We start from the raw sequence: 22,743 nt of genomic DNA, 5'->3' as shown, positions 1-22,743 counted from the left end.
AATAAAGCGGACCAAATTCTCGTCCAAAACGCCCTTCTTGTTTCGATTATCACCTAAAGACGCCCATCTCTCCTCGGCCGATAACCACGCCCCAGTTCCGCCTTCACCATGCCTCCTACACCCCCCCGTCCACTTTGTTTGTTCCTGCGACGGAGTGCAGTTGAAGATGACCAAAATCGGCTTTCAATTATACCGATTTGTTCGCCCACGGGAGAAAGACGCCCATCTCCTGATTTGGGTCAAAATATGGGCGTCTTTCTCTTTCAAAAATAAGCTGGATAGTCTCCAGCATAGGGATAAAGGTGAGCCAGTTTGGTGTAGTGCATGTAGATTTTCAAAAAGCCTTTGACAAAATCACTCATGAGAGACTCCTGAGAAAATTTAAAAGCCATGGGATAGGAGGCAATGTTCTGTTGTAGATCGAGAACTGGTTAAAAGATAGAAAACAGACAGTAAGGTTAAATGGCCAGTTCTCCTAATAGAAGGTGAATAGGGGAGTGCAGCAAAGACCTGTACAGAAACCAGTGGTTTTTAATATATTTATAAATGATCTGTAAATAGGAATGATGAGTGAGGTTATGTCACGTATGTGAATGTTTCCTTGTCTATGCTCACCTCGCCCTCTGGTGGCCAGAACCGGTGGCTGCTATGAACTGTCACACGTTCCAGACTTCAGCCTAGTCCGGTCCGGATCTTCCAGGCTGCCAGACTTGCTTTTCTTGTTTGGGCCTGAACAGCACCCGTAGCTGCCTTGTGATTCCTGCAGTGAGCTTCAGCAGCTGATGGGCTTTATTAATCACCTGGAAACTTCTGTGTTTGCCTTTGCATCGTCTCGGGTCCCTGGTTTGTTGGTGCTTTGTTGCACTTCTGCCTAGTCCGGTTTCTTGTTTGTTTCTTGTCCTGTTCTTGTTAGTCTGTGTGTAGTTTAGCTTAGGTTTATTGCTTATTTTTCTAGTCTTGTTTCTGGTCTGTCTTCCTGGTCTAGTTTCTGTTTGTCTATGTCTCTTTCTTAGTGGCTGCGTGGCAGCTTTTAGTCCTGTCTCTTTTCTGTCAGTGTTTGTACCGTTTCAGTGGCTGCTTGTCAGCTTTCAGTTCCTGTCCTTTAGCTTGTCCATTTCCTGCTTTGTGTAGTATTGTCTGTCTGTGAGTCCTAGCCCATTTTAGTCTTATGGGCCCTGCTGCAGATAACCCGAGCTAAGCTTTAGTAAAAGACCCCCCCACTATTTGCAAACTGAGTACCAAAAGTGAAATAAAATTCCCTTCTCTCCCACAAAAAAAAAAAAAGAAATGAATGCGGTTCACGCTTGATTTTGAAAAGAAACCAAACAAGCATGTTTCCTGGCATTTTTCATTTGTTTCAGTGCAAATGTGCATTCTTCCAGTGAATGTATTGTGCAATGCTCACCCCTGGGGCGTAGCCAGACAACAGATTTTGGGTGGGCCTAGGCAAGAAGTGGGTGGGCACCAATTGTTCTCCCCTTCCCCCAACCCCCCCCCCCAAAAAATCTCAGCTAGCGGGAAAACGCTTCTTTCCACCTTAGCAGTCTGCAGCAGGCACGCGCTGAAAACTGAGCATGCGTAGGTGCTGGTATCCTGGAGAATGGCGTTTTCATTACCATCAGGGGGAAGTCTTCTGCTGGCGGAGCTTGGGATCCCCACCTGCTACCGCTAATACGTGTGCCGCTGTTGGGTGGGCCTCAGCCCTAATTGGGTGGGTCCCGGCCCACCCAGGCCCACCTGTGGCTACGCCACTAGCTCACCCCTCCATGCTTTGAATTCTTCACAGAAGAGCCCAGAAGGCTGCAAATCCTTAAGGGGCCCTTTTACAAAGCGGTGGTAAGCCCACCATGGACTTACCACAAACCAATCTGGAGCTGCTGCTGACCCAATGCGGGTAGTTCCACCCCCAGCGTGTGCCATTTCCGGGGCTGGTGATATATTAAAAAAATATTTCCACTGCCCATTACCCGGCAGTAAAGGGCAGTGCAGCTTGCTACCCAGTTGCCGCTGGGTTAGTGCGGGAGCCCTTACCGCCACCTCAGTGGGTGACAGTAAGTGTTCCCCCTCCCCCCCAGCATGGCCAAGCGGTAAGTGCAATCTTACCACACAGCCATGTCATTTTTTTCAGCCTTTTTACCCACTGCAGTAAAAAGGGAACCAGCAGGCCGCAAAAATGGCCGCTGCCTCTAATGCAAGGCCTCTTTTACCGCAGCTTAGTAAAAGGGACCCTTAATGCATGAAGATGAGTTGTGAAAAGGCGTGCAATTTCTCCCCAAATCTTTCTATGAATGGTGTGGATACAGTTTGAAATTATGTTTATGTTTATCACTAACAGGCCCTTCTACTAAGCCGCGTAAGCACCTACGTATGCCCAGCGTGCGCCAATTCTGAATTACCACCCGGCTACCATGTAGCCCTTGTGGTAATTTCATTTTTGGCGCATGTCTGCTATGCGTTCAGGCTTATTTTCGAAAGAGAAGGACTCCCATCTTTTGACACAAATCGGAAGATGGGCGTCCTTCTCCCAGGGTCGTCCAAATCGGCATATTCAAAAGCCGATTTTGGGCGTCCTCAACTGCTTTCCATCGTGGGGAAGACCAAAATTCATGGGGGTGTGTCGGAAGCATATCGAAGGAGGGACTGGGGCATGCTTAACACATGGGCGTCCTCGGCCAATAATGGAAAAAAGAAGGGCGTCCCTGACGAACTCTTGGGCAACTTTAGTTGGCCTTTTTTTCTTTACGATCAAGCTTCAAAAAGGTGCCCGAACTGACCAGATGACTACTGGGGGGAATCGGGGATGACCTCCCCTTACACCCCCAGTGGTCACTAACCCCCTCCCACCCTAAAAAAAAAACTTCAAAAATATTTTTTGCCAGCCTCTATGCCAGCCTCAAATGTCATACCCAGCTCCATGACAGCAGTATGCAGGTCCCTGGAGCAGTTTTAGTGGATACTGCAGTGCACTTCAGGCAGGCGGACCCAGGCCCATCCCCCCTACCTGTTACACTTGTGGTGGTAAATGTGAGCCCTCCAAAACCCACCAGAAACCCACTGTACCCACATCTAGGTGCCCCCCCTTCATCCCTAAGGGCTATGGTAGTGGTGTACAGTTGTGGGGAGTGGGTTTGGGGGGGTTGGGGGGCTCAGTACCCAAGGTAAGGGAGCTATGCACCTGGGAGCAATTTCTGAAGTCCACTGCAGTGCCCCCTAGGGTGCCCGGTTGGTGTCCTGGCATGTGAGGGGGACCAGTGCACTACGAATGCTGGCTCCTCCCATGACCAAATGGCTTGGATTTGGTCGTTTCTGAGATGGGCATTCTTGGTTTCCATTATCGCCGAAAACCGGGGACGACCATCTCTAAGGATGACTACTACTACTACTACTACTTAACATTTCTAGAGCACTACTAGGGTTACGCAGCGCTGTACAAAATAAACAAAAAGGACGGTCCCTGCTCAAAGGAGCTTACAATCTAAAGAACGAAATGTCAAGTTGGGGCAGTCTAGATTTCTTGGGTAGAGGTGTAGAGGTTAGGTGCCGAAGGCGACCTTGAAGAGGTGGGCTTTAAGCAGAGATTTGAAGATGGGCAGGGAGGGGGCCTGGCGTATGGGCTCGGGGAGTTTGTTCCATGCGTGGGGTGAGGCGAGGCAGAAAGGGCGGAGCCTGGAGTTGGCGGTGGTGGAGAAGGGTACTGAAAGGAGGGATTTGTCTTGAGAGCGGAGGTTGCGGGTAGGAATGTAAGGGGAGATGAGGGTTGAGAGGTAAGGAGGGGATGCAGATCGAGTACATTTGTAGGTTAGTAGCAGAAGCTTGAATTGAATGCGGTAACTGATCGGAAGCCAATGAAGTGACTTGAGGAGAGGGGTGGTATGAGTGTATCGGTTCAGGCGGAAGATAAGACTTGCAGCAGAGTTCTGAACGGACTGAAGGGGGGATAGGTGGCTAAGTGGGAGACCAGTGAGGAGTAGGTTGCAGTAGTCAAGGCGAGAGGTAACGAGAGAGTGGATGAGAGTTCGGGTGGTGTGCTCAGAGAGGAAAGGGTGGATTTTGCTAATGTTATAGAGGAAGAAGCGACAGGTCTTGGCTATCTGCTGGATATGCGCAGAGAAGGAGAGGGAGGAGTCAAAGATGACACCGAGGTTGCGGGCAGAAGAGACGGGGACGATGAGGGTGTTATCAACCGAAATAGAGAGTGGAGGTAGAGAAGTGGGTTTGGGTGGGAAGACAAGAAGTTCGGTCTTGGTCATGTTCAGTTTCAGGTGGCGGTTGGACATCCAGGCAGCAATGTCGGATAAGCAGGCCGATACTTTGGCCTGGGTGTCTGCAGTGATGTTAGGTGTGGAGAGATAAAGCTGGGTGTCGCCAGCATAGAGATGATACTGGAAGCCATGAGACGAGATCAGGGAGCCCAGGGAAGAGGTGTAGATAGAGAAAAGAAGGGGTCCAAGGACAGAACCCTGAGGGACTCCAACAGAGAGCGGGATAGGGGTGGAGGAAGAACCATGAGAGTGTACTCTGAAGGTACGATGGGAGAGATAAGAGGAGAACCAGGAGAGGACAGAGCCCTGGAACCCAAAAGAGGACAGTGTGTCAAGAAGTAAGTTGTGATTGACAGTGTCAAAAGCGGCGGATAGGTCGAGGAGAATGAGGATGGAGTAATGACCTTTGGATTTAGCAAGGAACAGGTCATTACAGACTTTGGATAGTGCCATTTCTGTCGAGTGAAGGTCAACCTAAATGTTGAGATTTGAGCGTCCCCGACTGTATTATTGAAACGAAAGATGGACGCCCATCTTGTTTCAATAGTATGGGTTTCCCTGCCCCTTCGCGGGGACGTCCTGCGAGGACGCCCTCAGGAAAATTTGGGGTGCCCTGTTCGATTATGCCCTTCCACGTGCACCAAGTGGCATTTGACGTGTGTAGGTCATTACGGCCCGGTTACCATGTGAGACTTTACTGCTAGGTCAATGGCTGGTGGTAAGGTCTCAAACTCAAAATGGATGCGCGGCAATTTTCATTTTGCCACACGTCTATTTTCCGCAAAAAAATTTTAAATGCATTTTGTACGGGTGCACTGAAATATGATTCTGAACGCGTCCCAAACCCGTGCCTACACTACCACAAGCCATTTTTCAGTGCACCTTAGCAAAAGGACCCCTATACTTGTTATTACCACCCTTCAAGAAAAATTAAAGAAGATTACAACAATCCAAAATAATGCATAATAAAAAAATCAAACAACGTTATAAAGAAAGTTATATTTCAGCAGCAAAGCATAAAGAGACAAAGAGAAGAGAAGGACAGTGTCATTGAACCAGGTCTGCAGCTTTGCCTTCACCATCAACCAGTCTGCTGGCTCTAAATACAAAACTCACAGTTATCAAATGCCAAACTAAATAAATAAATAAAACATCTTCAGGCTAATTTTAAACTTCTTTAAGACTAATTTTTGATCTAAGATAATGGGGTACAAAATGCACCCTTACGCGTGCAATCCAAAAGCACCTTAACTAAAGAAGGCAGTGAAGTAAATGATAAGATTTGAGGGTTACCGAAAGCCAATATCAGTCACCACGAGGCTGTGGTTTCCTTTTCATGACAGAATTATTTAATATTTTCTTTTACTTTTCCCCATAAAAATCGATATCCATTCCAGATCACTTTTGCCATATCGTTAAGCAGACAAGGGGAAAAGTGTTGGGGGTATACATTAAATGAAACCTTTTTCCCCACAGAAAGTGAACTCTGCCTCCTGATCTCAAATTCCAGTAGGGATGAAGATGCTGCTTAATCGTAATGGGGTCTGGGGAAAAGGTATTGATGGAAACACAGTTGGTGTCAGGGGCGTAGCTACGGGTGGGCCTGGGTGGGCCTAGGCCCACCGAATTTCAACCCAGGCCCGCCCAGCGCCAGCCCCAGCTCCCATTGCCGGCCACTGCTGCTTTTCCTGATGAGCAGCAGGGCTGGCTCTACAAAAAGAAGAAGCGCTCAGCTGACTGAGCTGAGCCAACACTAACGACGACTCGACGAGAAAAATGTTTTTTAAAAAACGCGGCACCGCAGGCAGCCTCGAAGCATTGGCTGCTGGCTCTGCAGGCTCCTCCCGTCTCTTACGTCGTTAGCGTTGGCGCTCAGCTCAGTCAGCTGAGCGCTTCTTCTTTTTGTAGCGCCGGCCCTGCTGCTCAACAGGAAAAGCAGCAGTGGCCGGCAATGGGAGCTGGGGCTGGTGGGCCTGAATCGGGAGAGGGAAAACGGATGGCAGGATGGGGAGAAAGAGGGAAAGTGGAAGGATGGGGAGAGAAAGAGGGAAAACAGATGGAAGGATGGCAGAGAAAGAGGGAAAACAGATGGATGGGGAGAGAGACACTGGATGGAAGGATGGGGAGAGAAAGAGGGGAGATGGATGAAAGGATGCAGAGAAAAGGGAGAGACTGGAAAGATGTGGAGAGAGAAGGGACACTGAACAGAAAAGGGTAGAGAGATAGACACTGGTTAGAAGGAGGGAGAGAGACATTAGATGGAAGGATCAGGAGAGAGGGTAGATGGGTGGAAGGATGGGGAGAGAAAGAGGGAAAACAGATGGGAGGATGGCAGAGAAAGAGGGAAAAGGGAAGGATGGGGAGAGAAAGAGGGAAAACAGACGGAAGGATGGCAGCGAAAGAGGGAAAACAGACGGAAGGATGGGGAGAGAAAGAGGGAAAACAGATGGAAGGATGGCAGAGAAAGAGGGAAAACAGATGGATGGGGAGAGAGATACTGGATGGAAGGATGGGGAGAGAAAGAGGGGAGATGGATGAAAGGATGCAGAGAAAAGGGAGAGACTGGAAGGATGTGGAGAGAGAAGGGACACTGAACAGAAAAGGGTAGAGAGATAGACACTGGTTAGAAGGAGGGAGAGAGACATTAGATGGAAGGATCAGGAGAGAGGGTAGATGGGTGGAAGGATGGGGAGAGAAAGAGGGAAGACGCTGGATGGAAGGGTAGGGAGAAAGAGGTGACACGATGGAAGGATGCAGAAAGAAAGAGGGGAGACTACTGGAAGGATGGGGAGAGAGAGGGGAGAGACTGGAAGGATGGGGAGAGAAAGAGGAGAGCTGTTGCATGGAAAGGGGGAGTAGTGAAAGACTGGAGAATAAGAGGAAGGGGCATGGGGAGAACAAGGGTGAGAAAAAGATGAAAAGCCTTAAGTAGATGAAGGAAATTAAAGAATGGATAGTAAGAATGAATTAAATCTGGACATAGAGGCAGAAAAATATTGAAGAAAGCAAAGAAAAAGGAGAGAAAAATGACAAATGGCCAGGAAACCCTGGCAGAAGAGTTAAGCGAAAACGAAGGAAAGCAGAATCTAGAGACTGGGAGCAACACAATGAGAAAAAGTAAATGGCCATACAACAAAGGTAAAGAAAATAATTTTATTTTTAATTTAGGATAAAGTAATATGATGTTAATAAAGTTTCAGAGACCAATACTTCCTTCCTTAGGTCAGGAGAGGATCCCGTAACAGCATTATACTGACCTTAGTCAGGAGGTTTTGGCCTCTGAAAGCTCATTGAAAAGGGTGTTAGGCTATTAAATAAATTGTCTGAAATCTGATGCACTGAAAAGCAGCACTTTACCCTGTGTGACAAATGCATCTGATTAGTGTGACTAAATTTTGCTGGGGGGGGGGGGGGGGTGGAGTAGAGAGAAAATTTTGTGCCCACCCACTTTGGGTTCAGGCCCACCCAAAATTGGCAGTCTGGCAACGCCACTGGTTGATGTTGGTGGTGAGAATTCAGTGTGGCTAACATTTGCAGCACTAGTAAAATGGCCAGTGCCCCTCTTAAGCTCCCAGACAGGCGGGCACTCTTCAAATGCTGAGCACTGGCAGAATTCAAGCCAAGGGCAACGGGGAGCCCAGGGCAGGGGCAGGGCGCGGTCGGGGGGGGGGGGGGGGACGTGCGTGGGAGGCAGGTGTGTGTGGCTGAATTGCATTGAATTCTGGAGCTGCTCAGCCAGCATAAAAGGAAGGAGAGACGTGTAACTTCCAACCCCACATCCTATATCCGTCCTTCAAGATGAGTTTCAGCTCCAACTACCCCACTACTACCAACTACCGGAAGATCTTCGGAGATCCCCCGGGCAGTTCGACGCTTCTCTTCGGAGGAAGCAGCGCATTTTCCAAGACCACCTTCTCCGGAGGCGTCAGGTCCCAGTCTCTGTCTTACAGCAACGTCTCCCCCTTCAAGAGACCGGCTCCAAATGCCGTCTTCGCCTTTTCCTCCAGCGACAACATGCACGATGATCTGGCCCAAATCTCAACTCTGAACGACGAGTACAAGATCACCCGGACTAACGAAAAGAAGCAGCTGCAAGAGCTGAACGACAGGTTTGTCGTCTTCATTAAGCAGGTCCATAACGTGGAGCAGCACAACATGATTCTGGAAGCCAAGCTGGCGGCCCTAAAACAGACCCAGTTTGAGTCCTTCAGGCTGAAGGAGACCTACCAGCAAGAATTGCGAGAGCTCAGGGTTCAGCTGGATAAGCTGAGCTTGGAGAAGGCTCAGATCACCCTGGAGAGAAACAACTTGGCCGAGAATCTGCGGACGTTTAAAGGCAAATACGAAGCAGAGGTCAAAATTAGAGAAGAACTCGAGCTTAGTCTGAAAGCTCACAAGAAGGATGTGGACCAGGCCGCCTTAGTTAGGCTCGATCTGGAGAAGAAAGTGCAGTCCCTGAAGGGTGAGATCTCATTCTTCAGAAAGGTTCACGAGGAAGAAGTGGCTGAGTTCATGTCCATGCTCCAGACTGCTGAGGTCTCGGTGGAAACGGAGATCTGCAAGCCGGATCTGACCTTGGCTCTCAAGGAGATCCGAATCCAGTACGAATCACTGGCCGCCCAGAACGTGCATTCGGCCGAGAAGTGGTACAGCACTCACTACGAGCAGCTACGCAAGGAAGCGTCCCAGAGCAGCGAGACCATCCGCTCCTATGAGGAGCAAGTGAAGGAGTTCCGGAAGAAGCTGGAGTTCAGCACCACCAAGATAGACAGCCTGCAGGGAATCAAAGTGTCTTTGGAGAGGCAGATCCAGGAGATGGAGGAAAGACACAACGCGGAGGCAACCGGATTGCAGGTAAAAATGAACCCACTTGTTGTAACTGTGGTAAGTGTATTGGTGTTTTAGGGTCCAGAGCAATATTTGTAGTGCTGCCTGGCCATGGGTAAGGTACTTCCTGTTTGAATCGTAGGATTAGTGCTAATGTTGAATGTTTGCTGCTTCTACGTTGCGTTAGTAGTGGTGGAGAGGTTTGTATTGCTATTGCTTAGTTGACTTGAGAATCAGGATTTTTTTTTTGTTGGTATGGTGACTTCCATGGAGAGATGTCCTAGTTCTATTCTGCCATTGTGTGTGTGTGTTAAGCAATTCCGCCTTATCTTCATCAGCTTTTACATATTTCTCTCTTCCATCTTTGAGTCTCACAATGCCGCGTTTGCACTTCCTCCTACCCTGTTTCCCCAAAAGTAAGACATCCCCCGAAAATAAGACCTAGTAGAGGTTTTCCTGAATTGGTAGATATAAGGCCTCCCCCGAAAGTAAGACCTAGCAAATTTTTGTTTGAAAGCAGGGCCGCTGAGAGCCGGACAAGGCCGCCCCTGGGCCGCCCCCCACCCCCACCCGAGGTCGCTGGGCCCCCCCTCCACCCATCCTCCGTCGCTCCCGGAACTAACCTTAAACGCCTCCTTTCACCTTCGCAGCAAGCAGCAGCAGGGCAGACCTCTCCTTCCTTCCGTGCCCCGCCCTCGCAGACGTTACGTCAGGCGAAGGTAAGACACGGAAGGAAGGAGTGGCCTGCCCTGCTGCTGCTTGCTGTGAAGGTGAAAGGAGGCGTTTAAGGTTAGTTCCGGGAGCGACGGAGGGCGGGCGAGCCAACCCCGATGTTTCCCCGAAAAATAAGACAGCCCCTGAAAATAAGACCTAGTGCATTTTTGGGGGCAAAATTAATATAAGACAGTGTCTTATTTTCGGGGAAACACGGTATCACCAACATATCTAAAAAAAATGTCTTGTCCCCCCCCCCCCCCCCCCCCCCCCCCCCCCCCCCCCATTTACCGTATTGGCTATTTTTTTCTTCCATTTGCATCTTTGCTTTCCTGGCTACTTTACCAGCTTCTCTTACCTTTTCCAGATATTGTCGCCTCTCTTTCTCTGTCTATAGTCTCTTGTAGTTTATAAAGGCTAAACCTCTTTTTTTTTTTCTTACCCATTCAGCTACTACTTTGAGAACCAAAGTGGTCTCTTTTTCCTCTTACATTTATTTACTTTCCATACAAAAAAGGAAAGCTCCTTTAAGTTTTGCCCACCGTTTTCCTACTTCTTCCAGATTCTCCCTTCCAGCTAACAACTCCTTGAGGTAATCCCCTATCTGAACAAAGTTAGTTTTCGAAGTATAGAACCTTCACTTTTGAATAAAACTTCTCCACATCTGTCTTAATATTAAACCACACCATCCGGGGATCACTGGATGCCAGGTAATCACCCACAGAAACACTCGTCCCATTTGTAAGCACTGAGGGGTCCTTTTACTAAGCCGTGTAAGCATCTATGCGTGCCCAACAAGCGCCAAAATAGAGTTACCGCCCGACTACTGTGTGGCTGTTGCAGTAATTTCATTTTTGGCACGCGTCCGCTACACGCGTCTAAAAAATATTTTTTTATTTTCTGGCACGTAATGGACGCACGCCAAGTAGCATTTGGTACACGTAGGTCATTACTGCCCGGTTACGCTTGGGTCTTTACTGCTAGGTCAGTGGCTGGCGGTAAGGTCTCAGACCCAAAATGGATGCGTGGCCATTTTCATTTTTGTCGCACGTCCATTTTCAACAAAAATTTTAAAAAGGCCTTTTTTACAGGCGCGCTAAAAAAATGGATCGGCGCGCACTGAAAACCCGCACCTACACTACCGCAAGCCATATTTTAGCGCGCCTTTGTAAAAGGACCCCTTAAGTCCAGTATGGTCCCATCCCACATGGGTTCTCTTACCAACTTCTGGAACAGTTCTCCCTGGATTCAAAGTCCACCAGATATCAACCGTGTCCAATTCCATTACCCAAAAATGATTCTTTTCTGTCTCCCTCTTTTTGAATGGGTCTAGGTGGGTTTCAATCCAGGGAGGGGTCCATAGTAATATTATATGTCCTCCTGCTTCTAGATGATGCTCTTCAACCACCAACAACTGGGCTGAGTAAAACTGATGGTTATATTTGTTGGGGTTATATATACTTCTTCACTTACTGACCTTCAATCGCACTCATTGCTATGGTGAATACCTCTCTTTGGGATGTGGCATCTCTGCAGTGATCCAGGTATTCTGACATTTTCTAATTAAACCCAATGATCTTATATGAAGAAACAGTGGGTTTTAAGTCTGTAAAACGTATTGGATATTTTCCTGCCTTAATTATGTCCTAAAGTGTATTCCTCCTATTTGGCCAGCAGGTGGTGTTTCTGAATGTTCTTTTCTTTAGTTTAACACAAGCAGGAAGCAAGTAGCAGTATATTTTTGAAATCTTGTTGACTGGGCTCTGATTGGCACAGGAGCTCATTTCCTTTAGAGTGTACTGGTTTTGCCTCCAGTCTTATTTTTAAAATGTTTTTTTGAGGGTCGGAGGGGGTTAGTGATCACTGGGGGAGTAACGGGAGGTCATCCCCAATTCCCTCCGGTGGTCATCTGGTCATTTCGGGCACCTTTTATGCCTTATTCGTAAAAAAAACCACGTCCGGATGAAAACGTCCAAGTGTTCGTCAGGGACGTCCTTGCTTTTTTCAATTATGGGTCAAAGACGTCCAATTGTTAGGCACGCCCAAGTCCCGCCTTTGCTACACTTCCGACACGCCCCCTTGAAATTTGGATGTCCTTGTGACGGACTGCAGGTTGGAAACGTCCAAAATCGGGTTTCGATTATACCGATTTGGACGTTTCTGTGAGAAGGACGTCCACCTTCTGATTTGTGTCGAAAGATGGTCATCCTTCTCTTTTGAAAATGAGCCCGATAGTCATGCATGAATGTATGTGAGGGGATTCTACAAAGGGCAATGTGGAAAAGGGCAATAGTGGGAGGGTGGGGAGGATACGACAGGAGGGCAAGGTACCAGACAAGGGAGGAGAGGTGTAGGAGAGTTCAAGGGAAAAAGGGGTCACCAGGTTCACCTCAAGCAGTAGGGATCTCCAAGAGGCTCAGAGGAGAGGCCTTATGGGGATATGTAACTTTGGAACCTAAATGTGGAAAATATCAGATATGAAAACTGGGAATTGGCCAACTTAAAATTTCTTAGATTAAATGTTGGAGGGATAGTCTCCAATTAAACACAAGAACTTGCTAGGGTATTTGCAGAAGGAGACAGTGGGTGTGACACTTCAGTTGGAGGAGGGGGAACACAAGAAACTACAAAAGGGGTGGGAAGGGGACCTAGCATTTTCAGCCTATAATAGTTGGAAGCGAGGTGTGGCTATACTGGTGCACAAAAGAAGAGTAAGAAGGAAGAATGATCAAAGTTAAAAAAAAATGAAATTCTGAGAAAATGACTCCAAGGTTCTAAAGACTCCTTTTTGTATATTAAGAGGGTATTTTTTAAAGGCTACTTGATATCACTTTTTATGCGCTGCCTACTAGTGACAATGTTGATGACAAGTTCTGAGAATGAACATTAGAATGAAGCAGCACTAACTACATTTAATGTGTACAGGAAGGAGGAGAGGAGGGTAGGTGGAGGCGAGTGGTTACAAGTGGTTACGAGTCAAAAGCAATGTTAAAGAGGTGGGCTTCTTGTTCTGTTTTATCTGTAGTAGGTGTGTTGGTGTTTTAGGTGCCAGTGTAATATTTGTGGTGTTGACTATTCATAGGTAGGGTTCCTGCTTTTTGAATCATAGGATTAGTGCTTACTGTTGTATGGCATGTTTGCTACATATATGTTGATTTAGGAGTTTTTTCAGGTTTTGTGTTATTTCACAATGTCCCTGGTAATGGAGAGATTTATGTTGCTATTGCCCAGATGACATGAGATTAGAATATTTTTGTATGCTGACTTCCATGGAGAAATGTCCAAGAAGTGTAGTTATTAATATAGCTACTGTTAAAATATGTTATTTTACTATTAACTCATGCTATTTTATCACATGTTCCATTTTATGCAATGAGACCTAGTTACTAATAACTGGGGTTAACAGTAAAATAAAAGTCTTAACAGTAGCCCATATTGATAACTATGCCTCTCAGTTCTGATCTGCATGGTTACTTGGTAAATAGACAATAGACTCAGAGCCCAGCTTTGCACATGAAAGTTTTATATTGGGGGAGGTTGGAATTTTGTGGATGTAGGACCATGTTTAGATTTAACTCATAAGAAATGCTATATTATATCAGACCAAAGGTCTGTGAGGGTCATGTATGCAAAGAGTGGAGGAGTGGCCTAGTGGTTAGAACACCAGTCTTGCAATTCAGAGGTGGCCAGTTCAAATCCTGCTGCTACTCCTTGTGATCTTATGCAAGTCACTTAACCCTACATTGCCTCAGGTACAAACTTAGATTGTGAGACCTCCTGGGACAGAGAAATATCCAGAGGTGTGAGCAAAATCTAAATAAATATGTGAACATTTTCCATTTAGAGTATCCCAACTGATAAAAGGTTGAAAATCATTGAACTAGAGAGTCTTAGCAGCATTTAGAAAGCTAAACATGCAGATCATTCCAAATTATCCTGGTTACACCACTGGAAAACTTCCAGTCTCATATATCTTTTGGTGCAGGCCCCAAATCATTTTGTTGCCTTCCTCTGGACTGCTTCTAGTCTTTTTATATCCTTATCAAGATAAGGGCTCCAAAACTGAACACAATACTCAAGGTGGGGCCTCACCAGCAACTTGTTTAGGGGTATCAACACTTCCTTTCTTCTGCTGGTTACGCCTCTCTCGATGCAGCCTAGCATCCTTCTGGCTTTGTCACACTGTTTTTTTTGCTTTAAGGTCTTTGGACACATCACCCCAAGGTCCCTCTCCCTGTCTGTGCATATCAGCCTCTCACCTCCTAGGACATACAGCTCCCTTGGGTTCCTACTCCCCAAATGCATTATTTTGCACTTTTTTTGCATTAAATTTTAATTGCCAAATGTTAGGCCATTCTTCTAACTTTTGCAGATCCCTTTTCATGTTTTCCACACCCTCCGGGGTGTCCACTCTGTTACAAATCTTTGTATCATCCACAAAAAGGCAAACCTTACCTTTTAATCCTTTGGCAAGGTCACTCACACATATATTGAACAGAAGTGGCCCCAGCACCCATCCCTGAGGCACTCCGCTACTTACCTTTCCTTCCTCCAAGTGAATTCCATTGACCACCACCCTCTGGCATCTGTCGGTCAACCAGTTTCTAATCCAATTCACCACTTTGGGTCCTAACTCCAGCCTTTAAAGAAAGCTAAATAAAGAGCTTTCTATGAGAGATTGTGTCAAAGGCTTTGCTGTAATCCAAGTAGATTACATTTAGCGCATGTTGCCCAGTCAAAGAATTCAATCAAATTCATTTGGCATGTTTTACCTTTGTTAAAATCATGTTGCCTCGGATCTTGTAACTCATTGGATTCCAGAAAATTCACTTTTCCTTTTCTTCAGCAACACTTCCATTACTTTTCCAATAGCCGATGTGAGGCTTATCGGCCTGTAGTTTCCCACTTCTTCTCTGTCGCCACTTTTGTGAAGAGGGACTACATCCGCTCTCCAATCCCACGGAACCTCTCTGTCTCCAAGGATTTATTTAACAAATCTTTAAGGACCCACCAAAATCTCTCTAAGCTGCTTCAATATCTTGGGATGGATCCCATATGGCTTTGTTGTGGTTCTTCTCCAGGATTTTTATCCGAGAACACAGAACAGAAGTATCTGTTTAGCACATTCGCTTTTTCTTCATTGCTCCCCACATAGCTATCCACAGCATCTTTCAGTCTCACAATTCCATTTCTAGCCTTCCTTCTTTCACTAATATACCTGAAAAAATGTTTGTCTCCCTTCCTTGCATTTCTAGCCATTTGCTCTTCTGCCTCTGCTTTCGCTAGACCTATCTCCCTTTTGGCTTCTTTCGATTTCTTGTGGTATACTTTTCTGTGTTCCTCTCCTTGAGTTTTCCTGTATTTCATATTGGTTTCCTTTTCTTCTTGCTTTTATTTACTCTCCTCATGGAAAGGTCAGTAGCCATTTTAATAGCTCCTTTCAGCCTGGAGCACTGTCTTTCCACTTCTCATATGTCTTACCATCCCATCAGCTCTTTCTTCAGGTGTGCCCCCATTTTGTTAAAGTCAGTATGTTTGAAATCCAGGACTTTGAGTTTTGAGTGTCTGCCCTCCACTCTAGCTGTTACATCAAACCAAACTGTTTGATGATCACTACTGCCCGGGTGGGCACCCACTCTGACATTAGACACATTTTCCCCATTTGTGAGTACCAGATCCAGCATTGCCCCATCCCCATTTGTCTGAGTAGAGCACTTTGAAAGGCATCCACTATCTCCTTTCCGATTCTGCAGATGGAACTTTCCAGTCCACATAACAGCACTTCCCCTGTCTTTCCCAACTTTTGGACATCTGCAACCAGATCTTTATCAAGCTGCCCCGATTGTGTCGGAGGTCTGTAGACAGCACCCATGTGGATAGAAGTTCCATTTTCTCTTTTCAAGGCAATCCATGTTGCTTCTTGCTATCCCCAGACCCCCTGCATTTCAGTCGCTTTAATATTGTTTCTGACATACAGAGCTACTCCTCCACCTTTTCGACCATCTGTATTCTTCCTAAATAGATTATAGCCCGGTATGTTTGCGTCCCATTCATGAGAATCATTTGAATCATGTCTCCATGATAGTGACAACACCTAAATCTGCCTCTACCATCAGGGCTTGCAGATTGTGAATTTTGTTGCCTAGATTGTGAGCATTTGTGGTTATTGCTATCCAGCTACATTTCAGTGGTAGTCTCATCTTCTGTGTAGTTTTTTGTTTAGCCTCACCTACCGTTGTATTGCCAAGAAGTAAATTGCTAAGATTGTTGTACTGCTGTAGCTTGTCTTTTGTTGGGGCTGACTACCTGAAATTACCTGTTTCCAACTGCCACCCCCAGCTTCTAGTTTAAATGCCTAGACACATATCATCTGAATTAGAGGTGAATATAATTCACTGTTGTAACTGTTTGTTTGTTTTAAGGTTACGATAAGTCGGTTAGAAAGTATTCTGATGTCCACAAAGAGTGAAATGGATCGTCGTGTGAGAGAATACCAAGACCTGCTCAATGTCAAAATGGCACTGGACATGGAAATAGCAGCTTATAGGTAATGGTTCATTGACCTTCCTTCCCTCTTGTTAAAGAAAAAAAAGGTGCATTTTGCTGGTTAATGTTATTTGATGTAAAACCATATTGTCTAGTATTTCAGTTGAAAAACTGTGAAATCTGAAATTGTTGGTGTGCATAGACTTGTAATCACTTGAAGGTGGTTTTATACTTTTTTCCAATCCAACAGAATGTTGGAAAGAAATTATAGCCAGCAAACCCATATTTTCTGCATCCATTTCTGTGGCAAAATAAGGGGTCCTTTTACAAAGACGCGCTGAAAAATGGCTTGCGGTAGTGTAGGCGTGGCTTTGGGGTGTGCGCCAATCCATTTTTCAGTGCACCGGTAAAAAAGCCCTTTTTTGCCGAAAATGGATTTGTGGCAGAATCAAAATTGCCACGCGTCCATTTTGGGTCTGAGACCTTACCGCCAGCCATAGACCTAGCGGTAAAGAATCTGCGCATTAATGACCTACATGCATCAGATGCCACTTGGCGCACGTCCGTTATGCACCAGAAAATAAACAATATTTTTCAGACACACCTAGCGGATGCACACCAAAATTGAACTTATCGCAAGGGCCACGCAATAACTTCAATTTGGCGCACGTTGGCCGCATGTAGGTGCCTGTGCGGCTTAGTAAAAGGGGCCCTAACTTTCCAAAAATTGAACTACAAGGGGCCAAATTTGGCACATGGAGAAGGAGAACTAGAGTAAACACGTTGGGCTGAATTGGGCAGGGGGTTCTAATAACACAGTCCCCCCAAGAAAGCCCAGTACATTTCTAGCTGCTACAGAATGTTGAAGAGCTCTCCATTCCATTAAAAAAAAAAAAGATTTGGATAATTTCCTAAAAGAAAAGTCCATAAGCCATTATGAAGATGGACTTGGGAAAATCCACTGCTTTCTTAGATAAGCAACATAAAATCTGTTTGTTACTGTTCTGGGATCATGACAGGTACTTGTGACCTGGTTTGACCACTGTTGGAAATATGATGCTGGGCTTGATGGACTTGCGGTGTGATAGCTGTTCCTCCCATTCTCCCCCCCTCAGGGACATAACTCTCATTGGAATGTGGGTCGCAAGCTTTGTGCTCCTCCTGTGGGATAGGAGACCACCACCCCTGGTCTCTATGGTATAAGTGGGGAGCAGGGTGCTCCTACATTTCTTCTGCTTCAACAATGTGGTGAAAGTACACTGGTAACACAAATGCACATACCCTGATTATGGGCTGTATGCCCCTATGTTCCTTGTTTAAGAATCTAGGTGCAAACATTTACATGAGTTCTATGGCTTGTATAAGTGCTCGCACGTAAAATATAGGTGCATAGTTATGGTAGTATTCTATCAAGAAAATTTGGAACTTACTTTCTTTACTTTAGAATAAGTTCCAAACAGGCACCATTTAATAGACTTACCCTCTTAGTTGCCAGGGCCACAGCAATTTATACAATAAACAATGAATTTAATTATGGACATTTATATTTTACTTTACCTCAGGACGGTTTGAGGCAGATTAGAAATTAAAAAAGAGAGAACAATTATTATAAACCATTTCATTTGTTTCCTTGCAGAAGTGTTTCATTGGTGTTTATCAGTTAAAATCTAAAACCAGAGGCCCTGATTTTCAATGATTGACACAAACAACAAAGGCCATTGTCACTCAGAAAGACATAAGCTGGATCTCACCCTACCATCACTACTACTACCATTACTCTATTACCACCACTATCACTACTACTACTATTCAGTGGCGTAGGAAGGGGAGGCGGGGGGGGCGGTCCGCCCCGGTGCATGCCACTGGGGGGTGTCGGCTCCACGCTGGTGCACTGTTCTCTCTGCCCCGGAACAGGTTACTTCCTGTTCTGGGACAGAGAGAGCAGTGAACCAGTGCGGAGCCGACACACCCCAGCAACGTGCAGTCGGGGCGGATCGGCCCTCCCGCCCGTCCCTCGCCGCAGGTATGCGCTCCGGGGGGGGGGGAGGTATGCGCTCTGGGGGGGGGGTGCGTTCCAGCGGGAGGAGGGTGCGCTGTGCTGCACCCGGGGAGGATGCGCAGCGGCGACCTGCCCCGGGTGTCAGCTCCCCTCCCCACTACCGTTACTTTTAATACTACTGTTACCACCACCACTGTTACTACTATTACCATCACTACCATGACTACTACCACTAACACTACTACTGTTACCATCACCACCACTACTACTACTATTACCATCACTGCCACTATCATTACTACTATTACTACCACCACCACTACTACTACTGCTATTACCATCACTACCAGTACCATTACTATTATTACTTATCATTTCTCTAGTGCTTTCTGTACATCTTGACTTGAATCTGACAACAATTGTTTAGTTTAAATTGTCAAAGAATGCCAGATGGAGGCTGGAAACAGAAAACCAATGAATACTTCAGTTTCCCTTCAATATTAATTTCCTATGGCTTTAGGACTGATTTATAGCTTGGCATGCTACAGCACCCTGCCATTTCATATCTTGAGGTGACCAACCAGGTAGAAAAGGTGACAGCAAAAGCCAGAAGGATGCTTGGGTGCAAAAGGAGAGGAATGGTCTGACGGGAAAAGGAGGAGATAATGCTCTAAATGTGATCCTGTCTTCTTGGATTTGCTAAATGTGATCTCACCAGAGACTTATACAAAGGCACTATGTGCAATTCTGTAGATCACACCTGCAAAAAAAAGATGTAAACAGGATGGAGTTGGTCTAGAAGGTGGCTACTACAGTGGAGTGGTCTTCATCGTAAGGTGTATGGGGGCAGACTTAAGATCTCAGTATGTATACTTTGGAAGAAAGGAGGGAGAAGGGAGAGATGACAAATGCAGACTGTGACGAGTCTTTTTTATTGACTGCTTTTAATAAACCACTGGTTTGGAACTTCATTGGTCTACCCTCTTCTTCTATTTTTATTTCTGTGTTGTGACTCTTGTTTGGGGGTTTCTTCTTTTTTTTTTCTTCCATTTAAAACTAATATCTGTTTTTTTTTTCTAATATGCTTGCAGGAATTTGTTGGAAGGGGAAGGAACACATTTTAGTACCGGAGGAATCAGCATTTCGACTCTAAGTCTAAACCCCGATTCTCTTCTGACCACACAATTTAGCTCATCATCCCCAATATTTCTTAAGAAAGGGGAAAAGGATGAGTCTTTGAAGATGGTCTCTAAAACATCGGCTCACAAAGAGGAGACCTTTGAGAAGCATACCGAGGAGACCGTAGTGTCAACTAAGAAGCTGGAGAAAGCAAAGCACGAGGAAGTAGACAGCTAACCACAAAATCTGAAGCATGAGAAAAGTCAAGTTGATATCTAGGGAGAATAATATACACTTGATCCTTTTAGTTGCATACATGAGTAGTGAGGCTTGTTGCATAATGGAACGGTCTCAAGGCTCTAATATTAATCTCGTTCCCCAGTGAAACATCAACATCATAAGAAAGCATCTACTATAATCACTTTTCATTAGGAAGCACTGTAGTCCAGCAATAAAATTGGGAAGAGCACTGAAAATAGCATTTCCTTTTGTAAAGCTTTCCTCTGAAATCTGAAAGACTACTAAGAAGGAAAAACTTTCGTTGCACGGTCATTGCAATTGGAAGAAAGACAACATCTTCTCTGGCAGTCCTTCAGAATCAGGAACAGCTGTACACTGGAAAGTGTTTGAGGAAATCGTAGTATTTCTATATTTCTGAATTGAAAACCATGATTCCTATCAGTAAGTTCTGTTTCTCTCCTTCACACACAACACAACAGTGGAACCTGATAATGGTTTCGTAACTAAAATGTGACTTTAGATATCGATTTATCCTTTACTAATCATCACATAGTTCTTCTTCAGTGAAGATTAAAGATTGACTTTCTAATATTTACTGTAAACCACATTGAAGCCAGTTTTGGCCTTTATGATATATCAAGCACTTAAAAATAAATAAAGAAAGAAAGAATGCCAAGGTATTTTAACAAAAGCATATAAAACTCAGTAATTGCCACCCTCAAGAACAAGTCGTAGATAATCAGTGAGGCTTTGAATTTTATAAAGATCTGTTGAAATATAGAAAATAAATTAACAGATCTGCTCTACAAATAGTGAAAGGACCAATGCCAAAGAACATCTGTTCCTTAGCTCTTCCTGCAGGACACTTGTGATCCCCCAAATTGTACAAATGTATAGTCATGATTCCTTAGCATCTTTTGGTGTATATTCTTCCCCCTTTAGCATTGTCAGGTTTTTGAAGTTTCTCTACGAATTACCTGTTCAAAAGTTTAAAAAATGCATGTTGGTCATAGTGGTTTATCATCACATTCATTTCACATCATTCTCTCTCTCTTGTGCTGGCCATGCAACATCTCATCTCTGTTTCTTTCCCCCATCCAACATCACCCCTCTGTCATTTTCTTTCTCTGCCTTTCCCAGCCATCCAGGATATCTTCTGTCTCTCTCCCCCCCAATCTAACATTGCCCCACTGTCTGTCTTGCCCCCACCATTGTATCTTTCTTCCCCCATTCCATCATCATACTCACCCAACATTGCCCCTTCTGTCTCTCTCCCCCACTATCCAGCATTGCTCACTGTCTCTCTCTCCTCACTATCCAGCATTGCCTCTTCTCTCCTCTATCCATCATTGCCCCCCTCTCTCTCTCCTCCATCCAGCATCACCCCTCTTTCTATCCTCCTTCACTATCCAGCATTGTTGCATTGTTCTGTCTCTCTCCTTTAACCTCACTATCCATCTTCACCCCTCTGTCTCCTGCCCCCTCCCCCACCCCATCATCCGGCCTCTTTCCTCCTATTCCCCACATCTAGCATCACCACATCACTCTCTCTTTTTCTTCCTATTCCCCATCGCTAGCATCACCCTCACCACTCTCTTTTTTTCTCTCTATTGGAGCAATCACTCACTCATGGGCACCTCTGCCAGTGAGCTTCCCCAACTCATTGCCCATCTGCTCACTCTGCTTACCCACTTGCTCGACCCACTGCCTCCCTGACTGCAAATGCATGCAACTTTGCAGAGCTATGAGCACTGTGAGCGCTGCTATCTGCTCTGCCGGTCCTGCCCCCTATGATGTAAGTTCCTGTTTGGGGAGGACTGACAGAGGCAGCAGCGGTGTACACAGCTGTATGGCCCCACATGCAGTTTCTCTTCATTTGCAGTCAGGGAGGTAGTGAGTCAGGCAGGTGGGTAAGCAAAGAAGGGAGCGGGTGGGCAGCAAGGAGAGGAAGATTACAATTTTTCTTTTCTTGTTCCTGCCCCGAACTTGAGGAGGCAGCGACCTGGTATGACAAGCTTGGTCCTCCGGGAGATGGGGGGCTCAGGCTAGGATGCTAGATGCTGCTGCATGCATAGTATGTTTAGCTCTCTGGGACCTGGTTTCACCAACCTACCCAGACACGGTGATACACCAGTTTTCCTCGTGCAGCAGACAGTAACGCATCCAGAATTGGGTTCCTGCTGCCTTCCTACACTTTTTCTGTTGGCTGCGCTGTAGCTGGCTGCAGACATTCCATGATCATTCTTCCTCACTCTCCTTTGCCTACAGCATTCTCACCGCTCTGGGATTTTTTTTAGCTTCGGGCCAGGCGGGGACTCGGGGAGGTGCAACTACAGCATTGCCGCCGGGCGGTCATGAATTTTGAAACTGCTTTTTGTCTATGTGTGGCTGCGCCATGGTGGCATACACAACAGAGTTCAGTTGCGTTCTTGTCAGACCCCAAAATATTGGGGGTGCTCGAGCACCCACAGAGCCAGCATCTGTGAGTTGTCATATCTAAATATCCATAGACACCCACTATTCAGTCATAAATGGATGTTAGCTGGTCTTCAGTGGCAACACAGTAGGAAGATGTTAATCTAGCTTTGAATCACTACGCAGGAGTAATGTAACTGCATAAAATTTAATTCTGCCAATTATGGGTGGAAAACTCCATGCTGATCTCTTTGAGTGTTACCTGTCATTAATATCTTTGATTCTCTGATTTGGTTTTGAGATTAGTGCTTGTATGATTTTTTCTTTATTGATGGGTGTGGTTTTAATAAAGATTATTAACCATAAATTTAATTTTGCCAATCATGTAAATGATAAAGGAAAGGGCTCCTTCTGTGCCCTACAGCATCATTGTAATGGCATTACAACCACCCTTCATTCATAAAACTGAAGACGGAAGGGGCACTTTGCTGTCTGTGAAGGGTTCTTGTGGTATCGTATTCCACTATCTTTTATGGCATGGGTCTAAATGTTAATGTGTGCACACCAAGACTGATGGAAAACTTCCTCACTTAGGGGGTCTTTTACTAAGCCACGGTAGCGTTTTTAGCTCATGGTAGAAACCAGCTGACAGTAAATGCCAAGATACCCATTATATTCATA

General features: G+C 45.7%; 1 protein-coding gene across 1 annotated transcript; it reads left to right on the top strand.

Annotated features, from left to right (window-relative positions):
• Positions 1 to 8,060: 8,060 nt before the first annotated feature.
• Positions 8,061 to 19,644, top strand: LOC115471057 (alpha-internexin-like). The gene is made up of 3 exons (XM_030204725.1): positions 8,061 to 9,116; positions 16,226 to 16,350; positions 19,380 to 19,644. The coding sequence occupies exons 1-3, from the start codon at positions 8,061 to 8,063 to the stop codon at positions 19,642 to 19,644; spliced, it is 1,446 nt and encodes a 481-aa protein (XP_030060585.1).
• The last annotated feature ends 3,099 nt before the right edge of the window (positions 19,645 to 22,743 follow it).

The sequence above is a fragment of the Microcaecilia unicolor genome, chromosome 5, assembly GCF_901765095.1.
Source record: "Microcaecilia unicolor chromosome 5, aMicUni1.1, whole genome shotgun sequence".
In the NCBI taxonomy this organism is placed as follows: Eukaryota; Metazoa; Chordata; class Amphibia; order Gymnophiona; family Siphonopidae; genus Microcaecilia; species Microcaecilia unicolor.
Note: the sequence above shows the minus strand (reverse complement) of the source record. Positions and strands in the feature narration are given on the sequence as shown.

Excerpts from the sequence above, each read along its gene's own strand:
- LOC115471057 (XM_030204725.1), top strand. The coding sequence starts at position 8,061 with ATGAGTTTCAGCTCCAACTACCCCACTACTACCAACTACCGGAAGATC. Across the intron at positions 9,117-16,225 it reads CGGAGGCAACCGGATTGCAG|GTTACGATAAGTCGGTTAGA; the intron begins GTAAAAATGAAC and ends GTTTGTTTTAAG. Across the intron at positions 16,351-19,379 it reads ATGGAAATAGCAGCTTATAG|GAATTTGTTGGAAGGGGAAG; the intron begins GTAATGGTTCAT and ends ATATGCTTGCAG.